The following is a 21,879-nucleotide window of genomic DNA, read 5'->3' as shown; positions in this document are numbered from 1 at the left end:
TGACAAAAAGTATAAAAATCATCTCAGTACAAACATTAATAACAGCAATCATTGGTTCTTAAACACAGAGCATCGCAACAAGTATGACAAAAGGCTGATGTGACAGTATTGGAACTGTTCATTTATTTCTACTTTGAGCTATTAAGTCAAGACCCTATGACAGTCATATTTCTGACAAACAAAAATAAGTATCCTGCTTCCTGAAAAGGATCTAGTATAAAAGGCAGAAATTCCAATAACACTAGGATGTAGTAATTGTTTGCTTCCAGGTGACATGCAGATGTAGAATTCAAAATGAATGCGAGCAACATTTTTTTAAATAAAAGAAACAAGATACACTATGGCTGCTTGGCCAATACCCATTTCACCATCCAATTCATCAGCAAATAAACCTCACAGTTTTAAATGAGGCTAATTGAATACAGTACAAGGCACTAAGACGTAGTCAGTGGTAGAGCAAAGGCAGTATCACATGATCACTTCCTTTACAGAAGACTGCTTATAGAAGACCACATAATGAAAGCCTGTGTGAGGTTTAGGTGAAGTGTAGATCTCTGATCAGAAACTCTGGGTAACCACGCTCAATATGAAGTGAAGATATTTTTAGGATCGATCATTTTTGAAAGAAATGTGAAATTCACTTCCATTGCGGAACAGTTCAGCCTCGGATCATTTTGTAGGAGGCTTCATTATTTCAGACTTTGCTGGAACGAACTCGAGGCATTCGCAGTTTAAATCAACACAATTACACTAAACCACAGTGACCTTCTACAACGGTGCCTTTATCAACCCAGTGACATTACCAGCTAAAACTAAAGGTGAAGATGAATTTGAAGTGAAAAATGACTTGAGAGCACAAACAGCATTCACATATAACAACATAATATTTACATACCAAATTCTGAAGACATACTCCACACCTGAAGAAAAGATTCAGACAATTATTGCTAAATGCAATAGCCGTAATTCCTTCGTCATTTAGAGGTGCCCCTATAGTTAGATAATAATCTTAAATATTCATCACACCTTATAAACTTGTGTGTTTTTATGTTGAGCTCAATCTTAAGAAAATAAATAAAATATCAAAAACAGTATCAACAGTAAGAAAAAGGGTGCTGTATAAAATGGCATTTAAATAAAAAATTGCAACTTAAGAAGCTGACAAAAAAGGTTTTACGTGTTTGTAGTTTAATTACTCATCCTTACACATTCATTTACTCCTTTCGATTATCCTATGTTTACTGGCTGTGACCAATCCAGGAAATCCAATATGTGCCAGGCTTTTGATTAGAATGGAAAAGTTCCAGTTTTTCAGAAAATCTGTCTATGAAACTAAGTGAACTGCATCTTCTTCACAAGGTTAGTCTTTATGCCTCTACCACTGAAATGAATACGATAGTATAATGTCAGTATCATGCTTCCAGAGTAATCATACATTAAGTATGTAAACAATCATTCCACCTGCACTTGTGAAAACTGCCCCAGACTTCCATCTTCCATGAAATAATTCTGCCAAAAAATAAACAGCTGAGCCTTGAGAATAAATTAAAGATTTTGTCTCCTACAGTAAGTGTGGCAACTTATAAAATACTACTTTCTGTATATGGTACACACCTTTTGAATGAGACAGTAAAGAGTTCCAGTTCAGGTGCTGTCAAATACAAAAACATGTGTTACATAGTCATAATAAAGGACCAGTGTGTATGATTTAGTGGCATCCAGCGGTGTAGTTGCAGATTACAATCCCTTCGCCTCACCCTCTCATTCCAGGTGTGTAGGAGAAAGTACGGTGGCTTGCAATGCTCACAAAAAAACATACTTATGAATATTATATTCAATTTCTGCCAATAGATCTCCCTAAATGCTACACACCGGACCTTTAAACAGAATACTTTGGCTGAACATTTTAACCAACACTAAACCAAGACAACAAAAAGCCAAGAATAATTTAAGTTGAAATGTTTCCTGATTGACACAGATGTCAGTTTTAGACAATTCCTTCTCCTCCCAAAGTGGGCAGAAAGAGAGACTTAAGGGGGTGGGGGGGTGGAGGAAGGTCATTTAGGGAAGTCTAAATTGTGGCCGAGAACTTTTGGAAGAGTGGGCTCTTTTGAAGGTGTACATCCAGAGTGGACTGGTTCCAAGGAAAGGTATGTCGGCGGTAAGTGAGCAGATTTGGTGGGCTGTGGAGGGGCTGGCTGAGGCTCCTTGGGAGGTGTCGCCGGCCTCTGGAACTCTGGTTCTTCAGTCTTTGCCACCCCACCTTGGGTGTTGTCTCCCTGTGGTCGCGCACAGGGGGTTACGGTGGCGTCAGGCCTGGCGGGGAAGGAAAAAGAGACTCGGCCTGAGGTGGGGCTGAGATCGTTTGGCCGCTGCTCCTCCTCCTTGTTCTTCTCCTCTGGATGGTACTGTTTGAGGCGGATGTGCCAGGCCAGACTGCAGACTGCAGACACCGTCTTAAACTGGTGGATGACGTTCCTTGGGATGAAGTAAATGTCGTCGTCACAGAGCTGGACCCGGACGTAGCGGATGCCTTCCCTCCTCAGCTGGTTGAGCTTGGCATCGTCCACCCACTGGACACACTGGAAAGATACACAGTGGTTCATGTTTTAAATGTTTTCTGGCATATGACACACAGTCCAGGAAATCCAATATGTGGCGGGATTATGTATGAAATGGATTATGTATGAAAATTCGGGTTCTCACCTGAGACACTGGGGGCTCGTACAGATCCAACTGCAGCCTCTGGACAACTTCGTTGAAGTCCCCAGCTTGGAAACACACTACATCTTTGGTTATCCGAGGTCGGTTATTCCTGCAATAGATTATAAAAACCATAAAACACAGGTTAATACTCCTTCCTTATCACATATCCTTATGTGATTAAGAAGAATTAAAGCATATGAAAGGACACTCACCACTCTCCAAAGTGCACTGCCTTCAGTACCCCGACAGCAGCAGTGCTCTGCCAGTCAAAACTCTGACCTACATGGTCAGCATGGGCCTTAGTCCGGTCTTCAAACAGGACCTCTCTGGGTTCACTGGCCCTCGGTAGGTAGTGTAGATTTTTTATCTCATTCATGGACCTAGACAAAAATATGTGAGGATGGAAGGGGATATGAGAAGCACGGGAAGACAGGTTTTCAGTCTGTATTCTCACAGTCCTGCCTAAACTCAAATGTTTTCCCATTACAATTATTATTCTATCCTCTATGAATATGGAACTGGGTTCTTATATTTCCTCGGCAGCTGGGGTTGTACCTGCGTCTTTTGAAAGGCGACTTGGGCATGTCAGCAGTGGGTACCATTTGTTCTCCTGGTCGCACCCACATGATGGGCCCATCGTCACTCTGGGAGCGACAGTCCAGCTTCAGACTGGAGAGGCTTCCCCATGGTAGAGTCATCTATGGTGACACACACACACACACACACACACACACACACACACACACACACACACACACACACACACACACACACACACACACACAGCTGTAATTTTTACCTTTATGAAATTCAACCAAATTCCACAAACAAGCTTAGAGTGGGATCCCACCAGTTAAATATAGTATACTATATGTTGCTAAACCTGTGGGCATGGGCTTATGCTAGAATCACAGAAATAGTATGTTTTTGCAAATGATGAAAAATGGGATTCCAAGCCACCATATTATGACAAAATACTGTATGTTATTTAGTTTGTGTTTACATATTGTTTATGAAACATGCAAACAGACTGAACAGATGTTACAGCAATAACAATGCATTTGCAATGGAGTTATTATGGCCTGTAGTACTTGTACATCTTAATGAGCTTCCTGACAGAAACATGCTGAATTTAGCATATTAAGTGATTCTAGCCTGAGGTCTAGAGGAGGGTGCACAGGGTATGTTAGAGCATAAAACATTCGGCTGTGACTGTTGCGCCAAGGGGTCAGGACACTTCATCAGGCCTGAAGTTACAGAACTTTTTTTTTAATGTAAGCTAAAGTACCAACTTTTCCCCCAAAAATAAATCTTCCTCTGACCTTGAGAAAGGGCGACTCCTCCAGCATGTCAAGGAACTCTGGGAAATAGTCTCCAACTTCCTCATCCACGGCTCCCACCAGGCTGATCTGCCTCATGGGTCCAGACCGGTACGTTCCTGAACAGTAAGTCCGGCTCACCTAGGAGTGGAGACACAGCTTCTGTCATTCAGTGTGTCCCATTTGATTCTGCACACTAACTGTATACACTGTATACTAATTGTCATTCTATACAGTTTTAACAGTTAGTGTACACAAAAAAAGATCCATACTGACTGTTTTGCATATTTAATTTTGTCACTTTTCCTCAAAACCTGCACAGGTTTAGTAAGCAGTGTACAAAAGGAACACAGCTCTTGTCATTTTGACAATTTAGCCTCTGTCTTAAATATGCTGTATTTACAGTACGAGATATAATTGCTAATGCTATACTAAAATGTCCTCACTTCCTCGAGTGGTCATCACTGTACTACTCTGAGCAAAAAAACAAAATGACTGCTCCACGGAGGCAGTATGTAACTTAAACTATTACTTTTGTCTGAAATAACCCTTCAAATTAGAGGTAGAATTTGCACTTTGATTCTAGCAGCAGGTGAGTTTACTATTACTATTAAATTACTATTAAATGCAGATTTCTTTTTTTTTTTCAGGTGAGTATTTAGGCTACATGAATCTGCATAACATTATTTTCCTGGTATGTGAACACTGCTGCGATTATAACATGTTTTCTATCCAGCAGCATACAGCGCTGACCCAGAAAAGTGCAGCAGATATAACAAAGCATTTTAGTCCAATCATTATGCTCTCAAAGCATCAATTTATTCTCTGGACTCTGCAGTGTTGAAATGATCAAACTAGGTCTACATTCCCTGCATAAACAGAAAGCCACTGAGCTCTCTGTGTCCTCTGCAGATCTAACATCACACATGCAAATCCTGGCTCATTCATTCTCCTCTCTGCCATCTTTCTCAGGCAGTGAAAGTATAATCTCTAATAATCACAGAACCAAAGCAGCTCCGTTCTTTAAGCGCAGGTACCACTTGGCACCAGCACAGGATTTTAGACTTAACAGCAGTGTACTTTGGACAGAGTCAAAGACTGGTTGGTAAACGTGTACCTGGGCTGTGGGTTGGCCTTCAATTTGCTGTACTTTACTACAATGTTATCAGAGAAACTACTGCACAGCTTTTAATACAGTTAGAGACCACCCTTAATACAGTATATTTTCTATCTGAGGGCATTCTTTTCTATGCCATTGCACTCTTGTATACTTTACCAGCAATATGAAAACGATGTTAACATTTAGTGGATTTTCTGATTTAGACAATTAAATGGAAATGGAATGATTATTCCATTAATCATGTTCTACTCTATAATTTCTACTAAATTAGAATGAATGAATGAAATGAATGAATCAACTTGGGCATTTTATAGACTAAATAATCAACTAAATGATAATGTAGCTGACAGATTAATTGATAATGAAAATAATCATTAGGTGCAGCCCAACTTTAAATCAGATTCGAAAGAGTAACTTGGCTGATTGATCAAGACATTGATTGACATTGACACTGTATTATATAATTGACCATCAAGTTGTTACAGAATATTATATTTGTATATAGTGGCTCCGTTTTATTGTCTCTATTTTTTAAATCTTTTTATCTTTATTTATATTTTTCTACGCTTGATTTAGATTCTTATGCACCAATGTTCCAAGGCAAATTCTTTCAAATGTGAAAAACTGATACTGTTTCTGAAGTTGGATTATTACGGCTTTTAATCATTTGGGGGCTGCATGGATCAGAAGTTATCTTATATAAAGTATATTTTAATGGAAGTTATTCTGAGGTAAAAGCACTACAATGTGGTGTGCCTCAAGGGAGCTTTTTAGGACCGCTTTTGTTTCCTATTCATTTTTACAAATTAGTTTCCATTAATTTTGAACAATGCAATTGCAACATATGCAGATGATTCCACAATATATACATCAGCACCTACATCTGGGAACTAAAAACTAGAAAAAGGTCTTAAATGCGGAATTGAAATTAGTTAAAGAATGTGTATGAGTTCTTAAGGTCAAAAAAGACTAAATATATGGTGTTTGGTTCAAAACAGGTTAAGAATCACGCCCTCTTGAAAAAATTACCGAAAACAATGTTTTCGAGTGTTATAATTGAGAGTGAAGTGACATGGGACAGGTGAGTAGATATGATATTGACAAAAATGGGCAGAAGCATGACAATTACAGAACACTGTAGGAAATTCATGCCTAGTAATTTAATAAAACAGTTGGTTTAAGCATTAGTCTAAACAATTAGATCACTGTTCAGTAATATGTGCAAATACAACAGAAAGCAATTTAAAACAGGTTACAGGTAGAGCAAAGCATACCAGCTCACATCACACTTCACTGCCCATACAGAATGAGGGTAGTAGCTACAATGAATACCATCCGTCTTGAAATATAATCATAACTAAATCTCCAGAGATACTTTACAGAAACCTGTTGCTCTTTTCAGACAGACATGATTATTTTACAAGGTCTGAGGGTTTGTATTGCTCCCATGTAGAAGTGGTTCATTACAGGGAAGAGTAAATGGTCAAGCAATGGTGACATTGAATTCCTTACCAGGATTTTGACCACAGAAAGTAGTAAATCATGCCAAACATAGTCATGGATTACTGCTAAAGGTTTAGAATTATTGTATTGTTTCATCTTAGTGTTGGTCAAGAGTGTTGTTGTCTTGTATAGATGTCAGATGTTAGGTGTCACTTTTTTATTGTAAAAACATTAATGTATTGTAAAAACATGATGTGGACCCCAGAAAGAGTAGATGTTGTTTTTACTGTATCTAAACAAACCAACCAAATGACCACTGCTCTCCTCAGTGCCTATGATCTATGAATTCAGATGTGATAAATACCTGAGAGTGAAAGTTGGCAATGGTGGTGGTCTCAATGTCTTTCTTGCCCAGTATCTCCATTTTGACTGGTGTGTTGGGGAAGTTGAAGGCAAAGTAGTCGAGGAAGTCAGGCAGGTAGGAGGCTGCGCTGTGCACCACTGCCAAGGCATAGGAGGCTGCACCTCTGGGCTTCTCAGCAAAGGCCAACTCCAGAAACTCCTGGGCAAAGCACTCCATCTCAGCAGGGCTGAGACTCGCTAGCTCATCAGCATAGGCATGCAGAACTGATCCCCCACCATTGGCTTGCCGCTCCTCATGCATGAAACGTCCATACCAGGTGCCTGTCTGGAGGCAGGAGCTGCGGATGTAGTGGTCTTGGTGGGAGAGGAAGGGGACGTGTCCCAGTTTGAGAGCATGGAGGTAGGGTTGGTGGTTGCCGACAGTGTCTCTGACAGCCTGGCGATTGCTTTCGTGCTTCATGGCGCCCGGCAGAGACGGATCAGGACAAATGGGCGGAGTAAGGTCGGTTCCAAGCCCCGCACATACAGTCTGAACCGCTTTGTTGTGCATGTATCGGACCTTCTTGGCACTGTGCTCATCCTCGCGATGCTTCTTCTTCTTCTTTTTCTTCTTCAGGAGATATTCCTCCAGCGTTAGAGACTTGACATTCTCATTGTGGGGCCTTGGCTCTACAGGTACAGAAATAAGGAAAAGTCAGGGGGGGCAGGGTACATGTAAAGAATGGTGGGGAAACTGCATCTAGCCCCATGGCCCCTGCTGAACACTACATCAAATTATTTTTTAAACAATGTACAATTCATTAAATTAGTATTTTTAATTCATAATGGCGTGCTACCCAGTCTCACAACATTATTGTACAGGAGCTACCAAACGTATCTATTGTCATGCACTACCAAATGAGTTACACTTTTTAGACTGCACAACACAAATTAATAAGACTTTAAGGAGATATATTATTTATTTTTTATAATGGCACTATTAGCAGCCTCTGTTGTAAGAGGGCAAGTAAAAAGTAACAAGTAGATTAAAATCTCCTATGTCCTAAATTATAATTGTATACCCTGTTACAGTACTAAATCCTACTGAGTTAAAATTGTACTTGTCACAGACTTATGCTGGTCCCTGGTCACCACTTTGGGAACCCATTAAAAACCCAATTCTATTTCTAAATAGGGACCCCCCCTCCCCTCCCCCCTTTTGAATATGCTAAATAATAATAAAGCTCACCCCTCTTTTTCTTCAGTTCAGCGTGTTTCACGTTGGCCTCGGTGTTTTCCTTCTTGAGCTTCAGTTTCAGGTCTTTATCCCGATGCTTTTCTTTGAAATCCTGGGGCTTGGCCTTGACCATTTTGAGAGGCGTGAAAGTGAACAGCGCAGGTGGCTCGGGGGGCACCGCTCGCTTCTTCTGCAGCTGCTCTGGTACCTTCCGCGGAGGAGGAGGAGGAGGAGGAGGAGGCAGAGTCGGCTGCAGGTTCTTTTTCGTGCCGTTGCTGAGACCGTGGTCGTGGTCGTGGTGGTGGTGGTGGTGGCTGTGTTTGTGGCTGTGCAGGTCATGTTTACCTGCGCTGAAGTTGTGGGGTTCGGGATTTTGCTGCAGCTGATGCGGCTGGTGGCTCCGGTGGCTCCGGTGCTCAGCGTGTTGGTGGTGATGGAGCTTCACTTTCTTCGCCTCTTTCTCAGCCCCCTCCCGTTTGTCAGCTGACGGCGACAAGTCCCTTTTCTTCTTCCTTTTCCTCTCTTTAATGAATCTTTCAAGACTGTCCCTCAGCCTTTCTTCTTCTACTTTCGCACGGAGCAAGTCGACTTGAGCTGCCATCTTTGCACGTACAGTACATTTAAAGGACTCGGGATTCCTACTGCGCAGGTCTCCGAAAAATTGTAGTCCTCTTGACGTTAATTTGTAGTTTATGTCAATGTTTTGGCGCTGTTGCGCACGCGTAACGCGGGCAGCTCTGGGGAGTGTAGTTTGTTGATGTCGCAAAGCTATAAGGGAGTTGGAGTTCAAACCGGGCTGAATGCGTGCTGCCTCGCACGCACTCACTTCTGCTCAGCTGACGTCATGGTGAATTTACCCAGAGGCACGAGAGGCAGCGCTTCTCCCCGCAGGGTGGCGCTGTGGGTGTCTCATTCATTTCATTCATCTATGTGCAAAGTTTTTCATTCAAAAACAGGAGGGGATTTAGAAAATGTCAAAGATCTCACATTTCAGAACACAGTACTGTTAAATCTATAAATATTATAGCTAACTGGAGGAACCCAACAAGGGTCATTTAAAGGATGGCGTCACATTTTTCTAAAACAATAGTCAGGCCTCCATGTGCACACCCCCCAGTTTTTGCTTGCCGTAATTAATTCTACTTTATTTATAGGCCTACACTGGCCAGTCTTTCCTGGTGTGTCATGTAAGTGAAGTGGGACAAAAATCCTCCTTTTATCCCGGTTATGTGCAAAAATATATTCCAAAGTGTATCAAAAGTGAATATGAGGTTTCAGGACTCTGAGTTACACATATAAAGTGAGTATGTTCCAGAGTTTGTCTTTTTAGTGCAGCATTGCCGCTTTATGTGACCCTACACCGCTGCAGCCAAACACAGAAATACAAAACCTGGTTTGACAAATTCAGACTGCTGAAGCCTCATTAATTAATTTGAAATATATTTTTGCACACAACAAGGACTTTGGATTTTCTCCACTAACATCAGAAGCGGATTAGGAAGGGATCCTGTAATGGAAAGTATGTACTAGATGAATGACTCGACAAGCAAAACCTTTGTCAGTGTACATATGGGGACCTAGTTATCATTTAAGAACGTGAATGACTTGAATTAGTACAGTATCAGTATATCCTACTGATAAGTACAGGATCAGTAGGATATACTTTGTCAATATCCCCGGCTTCCCTAAATCAGCAATAAAATGAAACTACCTCAGTCATGTTTATTCAGTAAACCTTTATTTATCAGTGCATGAACAGAATGCCATGACCAGATTATTTCTTTTTCACCCATTTTATATCATTTCCTCTCACTTCCCTTAAAAAAATAATGAAACGATTTACAGAGGATTTTTTCTGCATGAAGGCAAATATTTATACAGGTGCTGTACAATTTATAAACATTTACAACTACCATGATGTCAAAACTAAAAGACTTTTTTTTTATATGTTGGAGCAATGCAAGGCCACAGTATCATACATGGTAATGGCATGAACAGAAAAATAATACAGTAGCCCATCATATCAACAATAAAGTGGACAATAAATTAGTAAGTGGTCTCACAGACCAATAGATGCATGTGTTACTTCTTCACATCCTTAAACAGGCTGATGAGGGCACGGTTCAAGCAATGACTAGATTGTGAAAAGCACTTAATGAACCACTAGATGTCTCTGTACTCCACAGTTGAAACACTGAAACAACACTAAATTTTGTCTTCAGAGCGGGGCACAACTGATCCCAATAAATTAAAAAAATATATATGTATATTTTCATCTGGGATTTAAATCCCTGTTAGATTAAGTTCAAATGAGACTCCCAAAGGAGCAGTCAAGCCATTTTCACATTATGCACTGTGTGCAACCACCAAAGGGCAGCATACTGCGATTACTGTCTCTTATGTGGAAAATTAACTGCACTCTTAGGGAGTCTGAGTTTATTTTTAACACCAACGTGACAGCCACGATGTTGGTAATGATTAACAATTAAGCAAGAATGTACATACTATTTTTTCTCACATTAAGGGTCACACACTAAATTTAAAAAATGATCAAAGATAGATTTGGAGGTTAAAATGAGGATAAACGATATGTTTTTGTGCCTACATTTGTGATGATAAAAATACAAATACCTCTTAAAGTTTTAATAAGTTGAAGGCAGATGTCTTACTTCTTACAATCAAGCTCTGTTAATTCAACTCATCTAAATTATGTGTCAATATATGTGTAATCACTTTGTTAAATAATATTTTGGATTAAGTATAGTCGATGCTACAGCGATATCTAAAATACGTAGGCCTACCAGTCAGCTTGTATACATACACACATAGCCAGAGGACCTAAATACACAGCTGCTAACAGTAGACAACATTATGAATCAGGCTCACGTGACTGTTTAGAGACCATGAAATCTTAGAAATAGAATGTATAGATTGCCGTTTGTATAGTGTTAGTATATATAGATGGTGATGCTTGTCGACACATTCTATTTCTATCATTAAGTCCACATTAAAAGTGAAATGACTCTGAATGGATGTGTACTAACAGTTTTGTCTACATATAATTTCAATAAATTACATTATGCTTATTATTAACACACATGTAACAAACATTAGAACTATAACCACAAGTATCTGGTCTGCTGATTGATGCATATAAAGCTCCAGGGTTGTCTGACCACCCTCTCGGCTAATGGAAACAGGTTTTGAGAGTCTCATGTGTCTGAATACACTCACACATACAGTTCACAACCCTAGTAGGGCTTTCAAAAAACAGACAATAAATGACTTAGAAGACACTCTGTCACCCTTTGCAGCCAATTTTAAGAGAAACTCACCAGCCTCACTTTTTAGTACATCCATCGGTGACGGCAACAGTGAATCAGTCTCGCCAGGAATAAAAGCTGAGTGATTGCAAGAATATGTCTTAAACCTTCAAAGTGACAACAAAAAAAAAGAGAAGAATCCTTCATTGAGACGGATAAACAGGGAGAGCGGTTCATCTCATTACCCACAAACAGTCTCACAGTGAGTGCAATACAGAGCAGCTTCTTTATAACCGGAGTCCCTGATTGGCACAAAATAGACTTCAGTGTCACATCCAAAAATCACTCTCAGAACCAACCTGTTACACACACACGTCCAAACATCATCGTACAGTACAAATACTCGTGTTGGTACAAGCACGCATGTCAGATCAGACATCAGGAGCTTGATGCAAACTGACCGAGGCAAACTGGGTGAAATAAAAATAAAAAATCCTAAGCAATGAGAAGCTATGTTGCTGGTTACACAGTGATCTGCTTTGTCCGAGATTGCAAAAAAAAAAATCCTTCCATTTTGAATGTCCATCTTTCAGAGGCTCAGTTTTCTCTTAATATCCCAGAGAGTCCTGGGAGTATATCAGATATCCGCGTATGTTGTGTCCACATGGGACTGGATCTTGGCAGAACTGGGAACTTTCCATGGACCAGGGGTGATGGGAGTCTTCTTGCTGGTAGTTGTCCCATTGCAGCTGGGGTCCTGGATGCTACTGCTCGAACCTCTGGGGTCCTTTCTATTTGCTTCTTCAGTTGGCCCATGGTACTTGCTTTCCCGATATTCCTTATCCCCCTTCTCTCTTCCACTCCTCCGGCTCAAGGTGCCGCTGTCGGCATCCGACCCTGCCCTCTCCCTGTGCATTTGGGAATGGGATTTTTGTGCCGCTGCCTCCTGCTCGGCCCTTTTGTTCTTCTTGTGGCGTTCACTGGTCCCCAAGCTTTTGTCTCCACTCTCTGTAGGCCCCCTCTCCTGCCAGTAGGCTGCATCCTCCTCCTTGTACCTCCTGTCCTTCCCTTCTCCATAAGCAACGCTGGGCTGTTGGCCAGCTGGACGCCTGGGACTCTGGGGCTCCATCAGGTTCTTCAAAGGCACAGCAGGGTCATGTTCCCTCTTGGAGCCCTTCCTGGGACTAGAGGAGCGGTGGTCTCGCTGCCCTTGGGGTTTTCTCTCTTTGCTCATATCCTCCAGTGATCCGCTGGGGCCTCGCTCTGTTTTTCTGGGGCTCGGAGAGCGCTCTACATGATCTGCCCAGCCTTCAGTGGCTCTCTTGGGACTAGCAGGCTTGGAGTCGCTCCTGCTTGTTTTTCTGGTCTGGGTGCTGGGGCTGGTGGTACGCTTATGGTTCTGGTGAGAGAGCTGCTGTCCTCTTGATCTGTTAGCCTGCCTACCATGCTCCTGTCCAGCACCAGGGGATCCAGATGCCCTGGGATCACCCCCGGAGAACTCATCGGGGGCAGTTGTTTTGGGTGAAGATGGGGACATTTCGGAGGTAGAGAGGGAGACAGAGGATGGAGAGGCTGGAGATGACGGCCCGTCAGATACAGAAAGCCTGGGAAAGCTTGAGGTTGGAATGGTTACTTTTTCCTTCGAACCTGAGAAACAAGCAGTGCAAAGTAAGAAACGATTCTAGCTGAGCAACAATCTATGAACTCTAGGGAATTGCATAAGCTAAAACATCCTTCACATGGGATATTTGACACATTCAGCAAAAATGAAGGATAATTAAACATGTCATGCAACAGAAGCAGAATATCCTCATATTGTGAAAAAAAAAGAGACGTTTTCCACCTTGCTCGCTTTCCGGAATAACCCTCTGTAATATCCCTCTAAATATTTGCCTTGTCTGTGATATGCATCAGCCGACGACATAGCCATCAATGGAAAAGGTGCTGGCGTTCACCCAGCACTGACGTTTCAATTTCCCCCCAAGCTGATAAGAATTGCATAGCTGTGATTGAGAGCAGATATATGCAGCAGAAAACCAGAGAGAGAAAAAGAAGAGTGATGGACTTAGTGGTGCTGAAATGAGCTTTTGGATTTCTAGGAGCAACAACTCATAGAAATTCATTCTAATGTGGTCTTTGGATTGAAAGGTTGATGCCATTGAAAGCACACAGATCCTTTTACCACTTGTCACTCACTGATCAATATCTAGTTAAGGACTTATCTCCAGGTCTCCATCTTCATTCAGGCTCAGGATGAGGTGTGTGTTCAGTGGCATCCCAGGTTTTGTAATACCCTTAGAAAATAACTTGCGGGGCTCTGAAGCATCCCAGCACTCCTGCAGGTCTGTTCGTACTTCTAGGACTCACTGCTTTGGTTTAGCCCTCCAGGGGAAGAGTAACTCTGCTTATGATACATTGAGTGTTTACTGAGTCACAGATAACTGATCTATTTCAGATTGATCATGGGGATGAAGGAAGGGACAGAGAACGACACTTAAATCTGGGAAATGAATCACTTTGAAAGGAGAGGGCAAAGGCAAAAGTAGGAGGAGTACAAGGTTTACCAAGGTAATTAGGGACAGACCAAGAAAAGCAGTGAGGCCTTTAGTGATGCTCTGGTTTCATGTAGAAGCACAGGGTGGAAGAAGAGTTCAGACCTATAGGAGGAAAAGAATAATAGGTAGAAATAGACAGGCGTGCCGGTGCAGAAAACCAGAGCAGATAAAAAGCACAAGAGGTAGATCAAGATAGAAGTAGTGAGATAGAATGAGAGGAGAGAAAGGTCAAGAGAGAAGCTCGCAACACATGCATGAGAATAAAGAAACTCAGCACCCTGCTAAAAAGCATATCCATACAAAAGCTTCTATATATGTATGGTTAATATGCTATTGCATAGATCTATATGCAGTGGCAACAACGTGTGTACATGCATGCAGCTCTCAGCAGTCACTCACTGTGATCAGGGACCAAGCCCTGGCCAGGTCGAAGCAGCAGATGAACTTTACTGCCTCCTGCTTGGATGAGCTCAATTGCCCGAGTGTGCGTGATGCCCTGGGTGGCCTCGCCGTTGATCTCCACAATCTGATCTCCAACCTGTGACGCAGATATAGTCCATTCTTACATGTCACAACCACAGGGGTCTTTCAGAATTGACTAAACAAGAGTAAGAGTACTGTTCTTTGAAGTGAGAATAGAGGTTTCAAACTGTGAGGTGAGTTGAAAGTGGACAGAGTGTCAGACTTTGAAATCCCACTGAGGAAGACCTATCGATTTAATTTAAAGTGCAATATTGCAAAGTAGTATTAGCAATTATTCTGAGGACAGACACAAACAAGCAAAAAAACTCACGTGTATCCTGCCGTCTTTGAGAGCAGGTCCGTCCTCAGCCAGTCGCAGGATAAACAGGCCCATGTTATACTCTTTCCCTCCTCTCAGACTGAAGCCGAAGCCTCTCTGGCTGCGCTCCAGCTCCACCACAAAGCAGCCCTGTAGTTCACAGAGAAGAATATAGGCTTTTTTTGGAGTGTGTCTTGACAGACGTAAAGGCTGTAGTCAAACCTGAACAATCACTTTTACATGGTTGAATTTAGTCCAGTGGCATAACAAGACAGCCCTCAGATTAAGAATTTACTTAGACCAATTGACACCATAGCAGAATGAGCTTACTCCCATCCTATAATGTAAATTGAGAAATACTTGGCTATGGTCTTACCTGCTTAGAGCCAGACATGATGAGTGTTCCCATCTCTTTTGGTAGGAGAGAGTTCTTCATTTCAGCGTCACCATTCCTAAACCCCAAAAAGACACAAACACATTAAAATGTGACCGACATACTGTACTTGTATTTCTTCTTGAGATGAGAATCACATGTCAGCACACAGTCAGTAAAAGTGCAAATGTATGCACTCAGTGTTGTCTAAGGTGCTTTGTATATTCTTCCAGCAGCTTGTCACGTCAGCAGTAATGCCTGTATGTGTGCCCTGTATGAAAATTATAGATGCTCTATATTGTGATGAGTGTAGAGAATAAGTCTCATTCTCCTGCCACGCCTTCATTACAGCAGCATGAGCCTCTTTCTGTTGGTTTCATTATACCACGCACAGAGACCAACGTAAATCCTTCAAAGAGCCGAGTTGCTTTTACAGTTCAGTGGCAGATAACGGGGGCATACTTTAATGCTTCACAGAGCTCATTACAATGCCTTTGTGGGAACTTAGCTGTGCTGACACACTATCTAAAGAGTTTAGGCCTTCTTAGCAGCTCTGGCATGGAGAAGAGTTTACACACTTTATGCAGCCAAGCTGAAGGCCTCGGCTCATATCTAGCCAGGGCTGACCCAAGGCATGTGTTGGAGATTAGACAGAGAGGAGGGAGGGTGCTGTTGAAGAATGGACAGAGGGCTAAATGAGGAGAAGGGGAGCACATGCTAATAGGCAGCGAAATGGAGCGGGCGAGGGCGAGGAATGATGGTGGAGAACTGCTGCTGCAGCAATGGATTAAAAAGTCTGACACAGGTAATCTTTTTTAAAAAAAAAGATCAAAGAGCAAGCGAGACTCCCTATTAATCTGTCTCTTATTCTTTGCTTTGCCATCCAAACAGTGACCATGGGGGGATTTTCTGTCTTTCTGGATAACAAGGAGAGTGCGGGCCACAAGAGATGGTAATAGGCCACATTGTAGCTTAAACCAGAGCCTGCTTTGAGAGGATTGGGGCTAATTTATGATTCAAGTGGCAGAACCTGTATTAGACTGTCTCCAGTGGACTCAGTGTCTGAGAGGGATGCTGGCAAGCTTGTGTGAATTTTTGTCGTTGTATGGGAGTATTTGTGTACCTGTCTGGGTAGCTGGGAGGCTGTTGGCCCATTGCTCTGTGTTGTGCCGAAGGACTCTGCTTGGCTGAATTTGTTCCAGATGGAGGAGCGCTGTCTGTAAAAATACCATTCATGCAACACACGCATTTAGTATGACTGATATTGGATGCCACAACGCATCTCCTTTGGACTACTTTTCTGTAAATGTTGAAAGTGCATGAACATTCCCATTATCTTATTCCCAGAATATTCCCCAGATATTGTTTCCAGAACTCCTCTTCACAGACTTTCTCTGTGCCAACCTACCATCTTCAGGCACAACAGTGAGCGTGACAGAATTGCCGGCATCCTTGATGAGCTGGACAATATCGTTGTGCGACAGCTCCATGATGGACCGGCCGTTGACAGCAGAGATACGGTCTCCCACCTTCATCTGACCTATACGGTCTGTGGGGCTGCCCTCAATAATACGGCCAATCTTGTGAGGTATAACTGAAACAGGGAAACACAGAGAAATGACAACCTGTTGTTTTTGCATGTTTGAGCAGCACTGATTCAATAAACCCAACATCAAGATATCACATTTTCAATAACAAAGCGTTAACCAGTCTTTCATGGCAATCCATCCGATAGATATTTACATCCCTAGCTTCTAGCAAGGCTAATACTGAATAATCATTATCCATCAGCTATTCACTTAAATAGTTCCTAGACCTGCTTATTTATGTGTTTGTGATCTCACATTTTTTAAGTTGTATATAACATGTGTTCTTTATTTCTGACCTCCAGGTGGGGGCTTGTTTTTTGACGTGAGGATAACAAAGCCAAAGCCCTCGTTGTCTTTGCGATGCAGTGTAACGTCAAAGGACTCCGGCCGAGAGGACTGAACGGGCTGGACGGCGTTCGGAAACTCGACACGAGGCATCTTGGGAGAGCTATTGACCAAGGCGGATGCTACTTGCTGGGGCTGCTGACTGCCTTCCTCCTCTCCCTCACCATCTGAAAAAGGACGAAGCACAGAAACATGAGGGAATGCTTACAATGACACATTTTGAACAGACTGGTTACAAAATACAGATACTGTATGTCTATTCATTGTTTTTGAAAGGACAGGGTCAGCTCAGATGGAAAATGACATTACAATTCGTCATTTTCACCAACAGCACAACTGTGTTTATTTTGAGCAGGGGGTCACTCCGATTTAGCTGACATGCGTTTTAATCCGGGAACAATTATTCATCAAAATGTTCCCAATTTGTCATTCTTGTGATCCTTCAATAAATAATCCGAAACACAGCGGCTTTATTGAAGACAGCCTTTTTGCTATGTTCACTGCACACCTGAAATAAAAGACTGTCAACTCTACACTTGAGATGAAAGCCCTTTACAATTTGTTATTCATAAGCCAGGCGGATCTACCTCAATCTCTCTTCATTGTATGTTTGCTTTGCTGAGTCCCTGTTTTGTCAGCCGGCATCAGGGAATCTCTTTCTAAACCCCTGCTTTGAAAGCATAAACCCTTACATGATTGATGCTTAATTTCTGCAATGTGATCAAAGCTGTTGTTGCAATACATCAAATCCAAAGTAATTTCAAAAAGTGCTTGTACTATTCATGGATTGGTTATTTGTGGGGGTAAACAAGCCTGAATGCAGAAGAGGTTTGTACTGTTGAAAAAGAAAACTCAGCATGTTTTTTTTTTTTTCTTTTTTTCACATCTTTTGAGATGTAAATCATTTCTACCAGCTGATCTAATCTTCACTGCCCTTCATACAACTCCAATCAGCCTTGACAGAAACGCACAGAGGAAAACAATCTTCAACTGTTAATTGTGAGACACTTTTGATGTTTTCATTTTTTCCTGTTTTGGTGGGTTGAAAAAATTCCATTCACTTTCCTGTGACTAAATGCAGAATACTCTTTAAAAACTTTATTTTTCTTTTCAGGAAAATGTCATGCATAGAATAACACCCTAAAAGTCAATTTTGTTCAAACTTCATTTATTCAGATTTATCCGCAAGGAAGTCATCCAGAACAAATTTAAAGGATTAGAGAATAAAATCCCAGATCAAAGCTTTTGCTCAGAGGTCTTCCTCCAGCATACTGATCTAAACAAGAAACCATGCTTAAAAGCTTCAAGTGCTGACTGAGAAATGTAGAGCTGAATATTCAAGAGCAGACCCACCTGAGAGTGCCAGTTTCCTGCGGACTGTGAGCATAACTTGGCCGTTACGTGCAGCATTGGTCATGAGCTCCAGCACTTGTTTGTGGGATTTGCCCTTGACTGGCACACCGTCTATACAAAGCAGCTCATCCCCTGCCCGCAGGCGCCCGTCCTTCTCGGCGGCGCCAAGTGGCACGATGGCGCCAATATACACCTGCAAAAGCACGAGGAAATGAGAGAAACAGCTAGACGCACTGATCTGAGCCAGAGTGAGCACAAGGATTGACTGGCATTACAGTTAATAATCAGTGGAAATCCTCTCAGTTGCTTTGGGAAGCTATACCTCATTTCTTTGGCGCAAAAAGAGGTTTGCTGTCTTTTTTAGCTGATCTATTTCCCTGTTGTCCTACACCAATAAACAGTAGAAATTCAGGCTATTTAAGTAACTGCGTGCACCTCAAATATTGATTTGCTTGGTGTCTGACTGACATTCTGAGGAGAAAATCTGAGGGGTTTGGGATTCTAGCAGCACGCCAAGCCTGGTTGTAAATGGCTTGACCGTGCTGGGGCTGCTACCTACCGGCTGATCCGGTCCCTCTCCTCCGAGGACTCTGAAGCCAAAGCCTGACTCCTGGTTCCTTTTGATGTACACATCCAGGTCCTTGGTATTAGGAGCTGCAGAGAGAAGAGGAGTGGAGAGAATTTTTTTTATACAAAACAGCCATGCAAGACAGAACACAATAATTATGCTTTTTGTGTGTTATGTGTTTTTGGGCATGTGGGTGTGTGTAATGCAGTGGTTCCAATACTGCAGCCAAGGCCAGGAATATAAAGAAATATTTGGTTCAAATAGCTAAAAGACTGTTGTTTTATATCAGATAAAAAAAGTTCACAATAAGTATTAATTTGATATCTGATGAATTGAAATTTTTTTTTTCTAGATACATAAGAAAAAAAATCAGTAGCTCTCAACACAAGCCTGTGTATCCAAGATGATGCTGAATGGTGGCAAGTGGGTGGCCCTTTGCTCTTAACAGGAGTCCTGAGTCACAGGGGCCGAGAACCACTGATGCATTAGATCGTGTTCACTTACGCTTGCTGTCCAACATGGCCTTGGACTTGAGGTAGAGCTCAGATGCGTCTGGTTTGGGTGAAGACGAGCGCAGGGTGTTGGCAGGGAAAGGGAGTGGATTGGGGGGCACCTCGCAGGGCTGAGGGCCGAGGGTCTCTGTGCTGCTAATCATCTCCTGTCGCTGCGGCTGTGTGATCGGCTGGGAGCACGGATGGGGCAACTGCTGGGGTACAGGGTGGGGGGTCTGCTGAGGAGTAGGCTGGGATATGGGTTGGGACATTGGAGCTGTGCACTGAAACACAGAAACAAGAGTTGTGATGTAGTAATAAACAGATCAGCGAACAGAACAGTGTGAATATATTCTTATCCCTGTATAATGTACCATATTTAATAATACATATTAACTCACTTATCATACCAATAAATTGTGTAGAAATGTAGCTAGGGCAGGAAAACTGATTTAAGGTAAGCTACCCTCCAGAAAGACAATGCCAAACAACTGCACTTGTGCACTAGTCTTCATTTTTAAAAATAGTGCACATTGTAATTCTCTGTTGAACGAATAAAACAGTATGAGTAAGCCTGTTGCTGCCGCAGCTCCTCTCTATTTTAAGTGCAGCATGGAGGAGCAGCACAGGAACAAGCTGTTGAACGTGGCATATCATCTTAAACACCCATACACAGAGGGATGTTAAGTTGCTGTTTGCCAGGAGCCAGCATATTTACCCACATGCAGTTCCAGAAATAACAGCCTGGCTAATGTGGGCTCACTGAATAATGTAGCCAACAACAGCTTCCACAAGACACACACACACACAAACACACACACAAACACACACACACACTGAGTGGTGCTTGCGGGTAACCAAGACAAAGATAAAACCTTTTCTGTTTAATAATTCAGCAGCAGTTTTATCATCAGTATATACTTTGTTCCATGCAACAAAATGGAAGAAACATTACGAAGATTTGCTTCAACTTACTGGTTTCAGTGATTTCACAGGAGACGTCTGACCTGTGAGCCGAGAAGAAGAATATAAAATTCAGTTAAATAAGAAAACACTAAAAGAATCATCTACTAAATTATATGGCTTAAAGGTTTAAAGAATGAATATCTTCTTCACTCCACTGACATGTTGGCCTTCTGTATTTATAGAGCACTTTTCAAGCAATGAGCACAAAGTGCTATCCAAGGTCAGAAAATTAAAAAACATAAGCAACACTAGGGACAATTTCAATAGGTAAATAATGAAATGTGCATATACATACAAGCATACATACACAACCACATTGTACATACATACATGCATATACAGCCATGGAGCCAGTATTGCAAATAAAACCTGGACTCTGGAATAGTTAGAAGACCCAAACTAGCAGACCTTAGGGGCCTGTTCAGACATTACGGTGTCAGGAGCCCCGTTATATACTCTAGTCCCTGATCATTCAGTGCTTTATATGTAATTTGAAGCACTTTAAAAGGGATTCTAAAAGAGATTGGAAGCCAATGCAGTGAAGCCAAAATTGATGTGTGAGAATCGCTATTTTTTGGTAAATAGTCTAGCTGCTGAGTGTTGAACAATTTGGAGCTGTTCCAAAGCTCAATTGTTTAGGTGAGTAAACAAGGCATTACAGTAATCGTGGTGGGAGTATTTAAGAGCATGTATAATTTTCTCTGTTTCTAAAGGAGAGAACTGATCTAATTTCAGAGATATTCCTCAGTTGATAAAAAATGCTACTGGACTACCTTCTTTACACGTTGCTCCAGGCTCAGTACATCCTCTCCCACATCTTATGCAGATATACTCTGCGTACACTCAGTGAACTTATTGCCTAGAGGTTTTGTGGCCGTATTTTAATACATCGTCCTGCTTTCCTCTTCTGTCAGTCACAGTGTAATTCAACCAGTAGGGGGCAGTATACTTCAGTAACAAAATGGTTTACACTCACTACAGGATGGGAGACACAGAGGTGACCCTAAGCCACTGGAAACATGCACTCCAGGTTAAACCTGCCAGCTGTTCAGTGTAGCAAACAAACTGGAACACTGTAAACACTCTCACTGTCTGCAGCTTTTCCTAAACAGGTTTTTTTTAATTGCATCAACAGAATTCTGTGCTTTAATGAATGTTTACTGGTGCAGGTTTGAGAGAAACTACTTTGTAATAGGTTTGATTAATTCCTTTTCACATATTAGCAATGAAAAAGTACTGACAGCATGTCCCTGTTCATTTCATATCTTAGGCCCTGAATGCAGTGCATATTCCACGGGGGAAGGGCGGAATATGCCTCATTTCCAGATTTAAATCCAGAACAGGGATCAGGGCCAAATAATTTCCTGTTTCATTTCTCTTAGCTGTTGTCATCAGAAGGGAGTTCTAGCCCCTGGCTGGGAGTAAAGC

The 21,879-nt window shown here is 41.9% G+C and overlaps 2 protein-coding genes across 3 annotated transcripts in view; both read right to left on the bottom strand.

The window, feature by feature from the left end:
- Nucleotides 1-100: 100 nt before the first annotated feature.
- LOC127377947 (lysine-specific demethylase 9) lies at nt 101-8,812 on the bottom strand. Its single transcript, XM_051426290.1, has 7 exons — nt 8,180-8,812; nt 6,953-7,620; nt 4,029-4,166; nt 3,262-3,404; nt 2,919-3,086; nt 2,707-2,815; nt 101-2,582 (listed from the first exon to the last, which is right to left on the bottom strand). The coding sequence occupies exons 1-7, from the start codon at nt 8,766-8,768 to the stop codon at nt 2,058-2,060; spliced, it is 2,340 nt and encodes a 779-aa protein (XP_051282250.1). The 5' UTR covers nt 8,769-8,812; the 3' UTR covers nt 101-2,057.
- A 1,076-nt stretch (nt 8,813-9,888) lies between these two features.
- The window catches only part of magi3a (membrane associated guanylate kinase, WW and PDZ domain containing 3a), a 104,770-nt gene continuing 92,779 nt past the window's right edge, over nt 9,889-21,879 (bottom strand). Inside the window, exons 11-21 of one of the 2 annotated variants that reach the window (XM_051426285.1) lie at nt 20,461-20,492; nt 19,499-19,769; nt 18,986-19,080; nt 18,427-18,619; nt 17,025-17,240; nt 16,548-16,733; nt 16,263-16,356; nt 15,143-15,218; nt 14,779-14,916; nt 14,385-14,523; nt 9,889-13,077 (exon numbers count right to left, since the gene is read on the bottom strand). In XM_051426285.1, coding sequence (XP_051282245.1) covers nt 12,068-13,077; nt 14,385-14,523; nt 14,779-14,916; nt 15,143-15,218; nt 16,263-16,356; nt 16,548-16,733; nt 17,025-17,240; nt 18,427-18,619; nt 18,986-19,080; nt 19,499-19,769; nt 20,461-20,492 — 2,450 coding nt within the window. In that variant the 3' untranslated portion in view covers nt 9,889-12,067. The other variant, XM_051426287.1, reaches the window with a different exon arrangement.

Source organism: Dicentrarchus labrax, unplaced genomic scaffold (assembly GCF_905237075.1).
Source record: "Dicentrarchus labrax unplaced genomic scaffold, dlabrax2021, whole genome shotgun sequence".
Classification (NCBI taxonomy): Eukaryota; Metazoa; Chordata; class Actinopteri; family Moronidae; genus Dicentrarchus; species Dicentrarchus labrax.
Note: the sequence above shows the minus strand (reverse complement) of the source record. Positions and strands in the feature narration are given on the sequence as shown.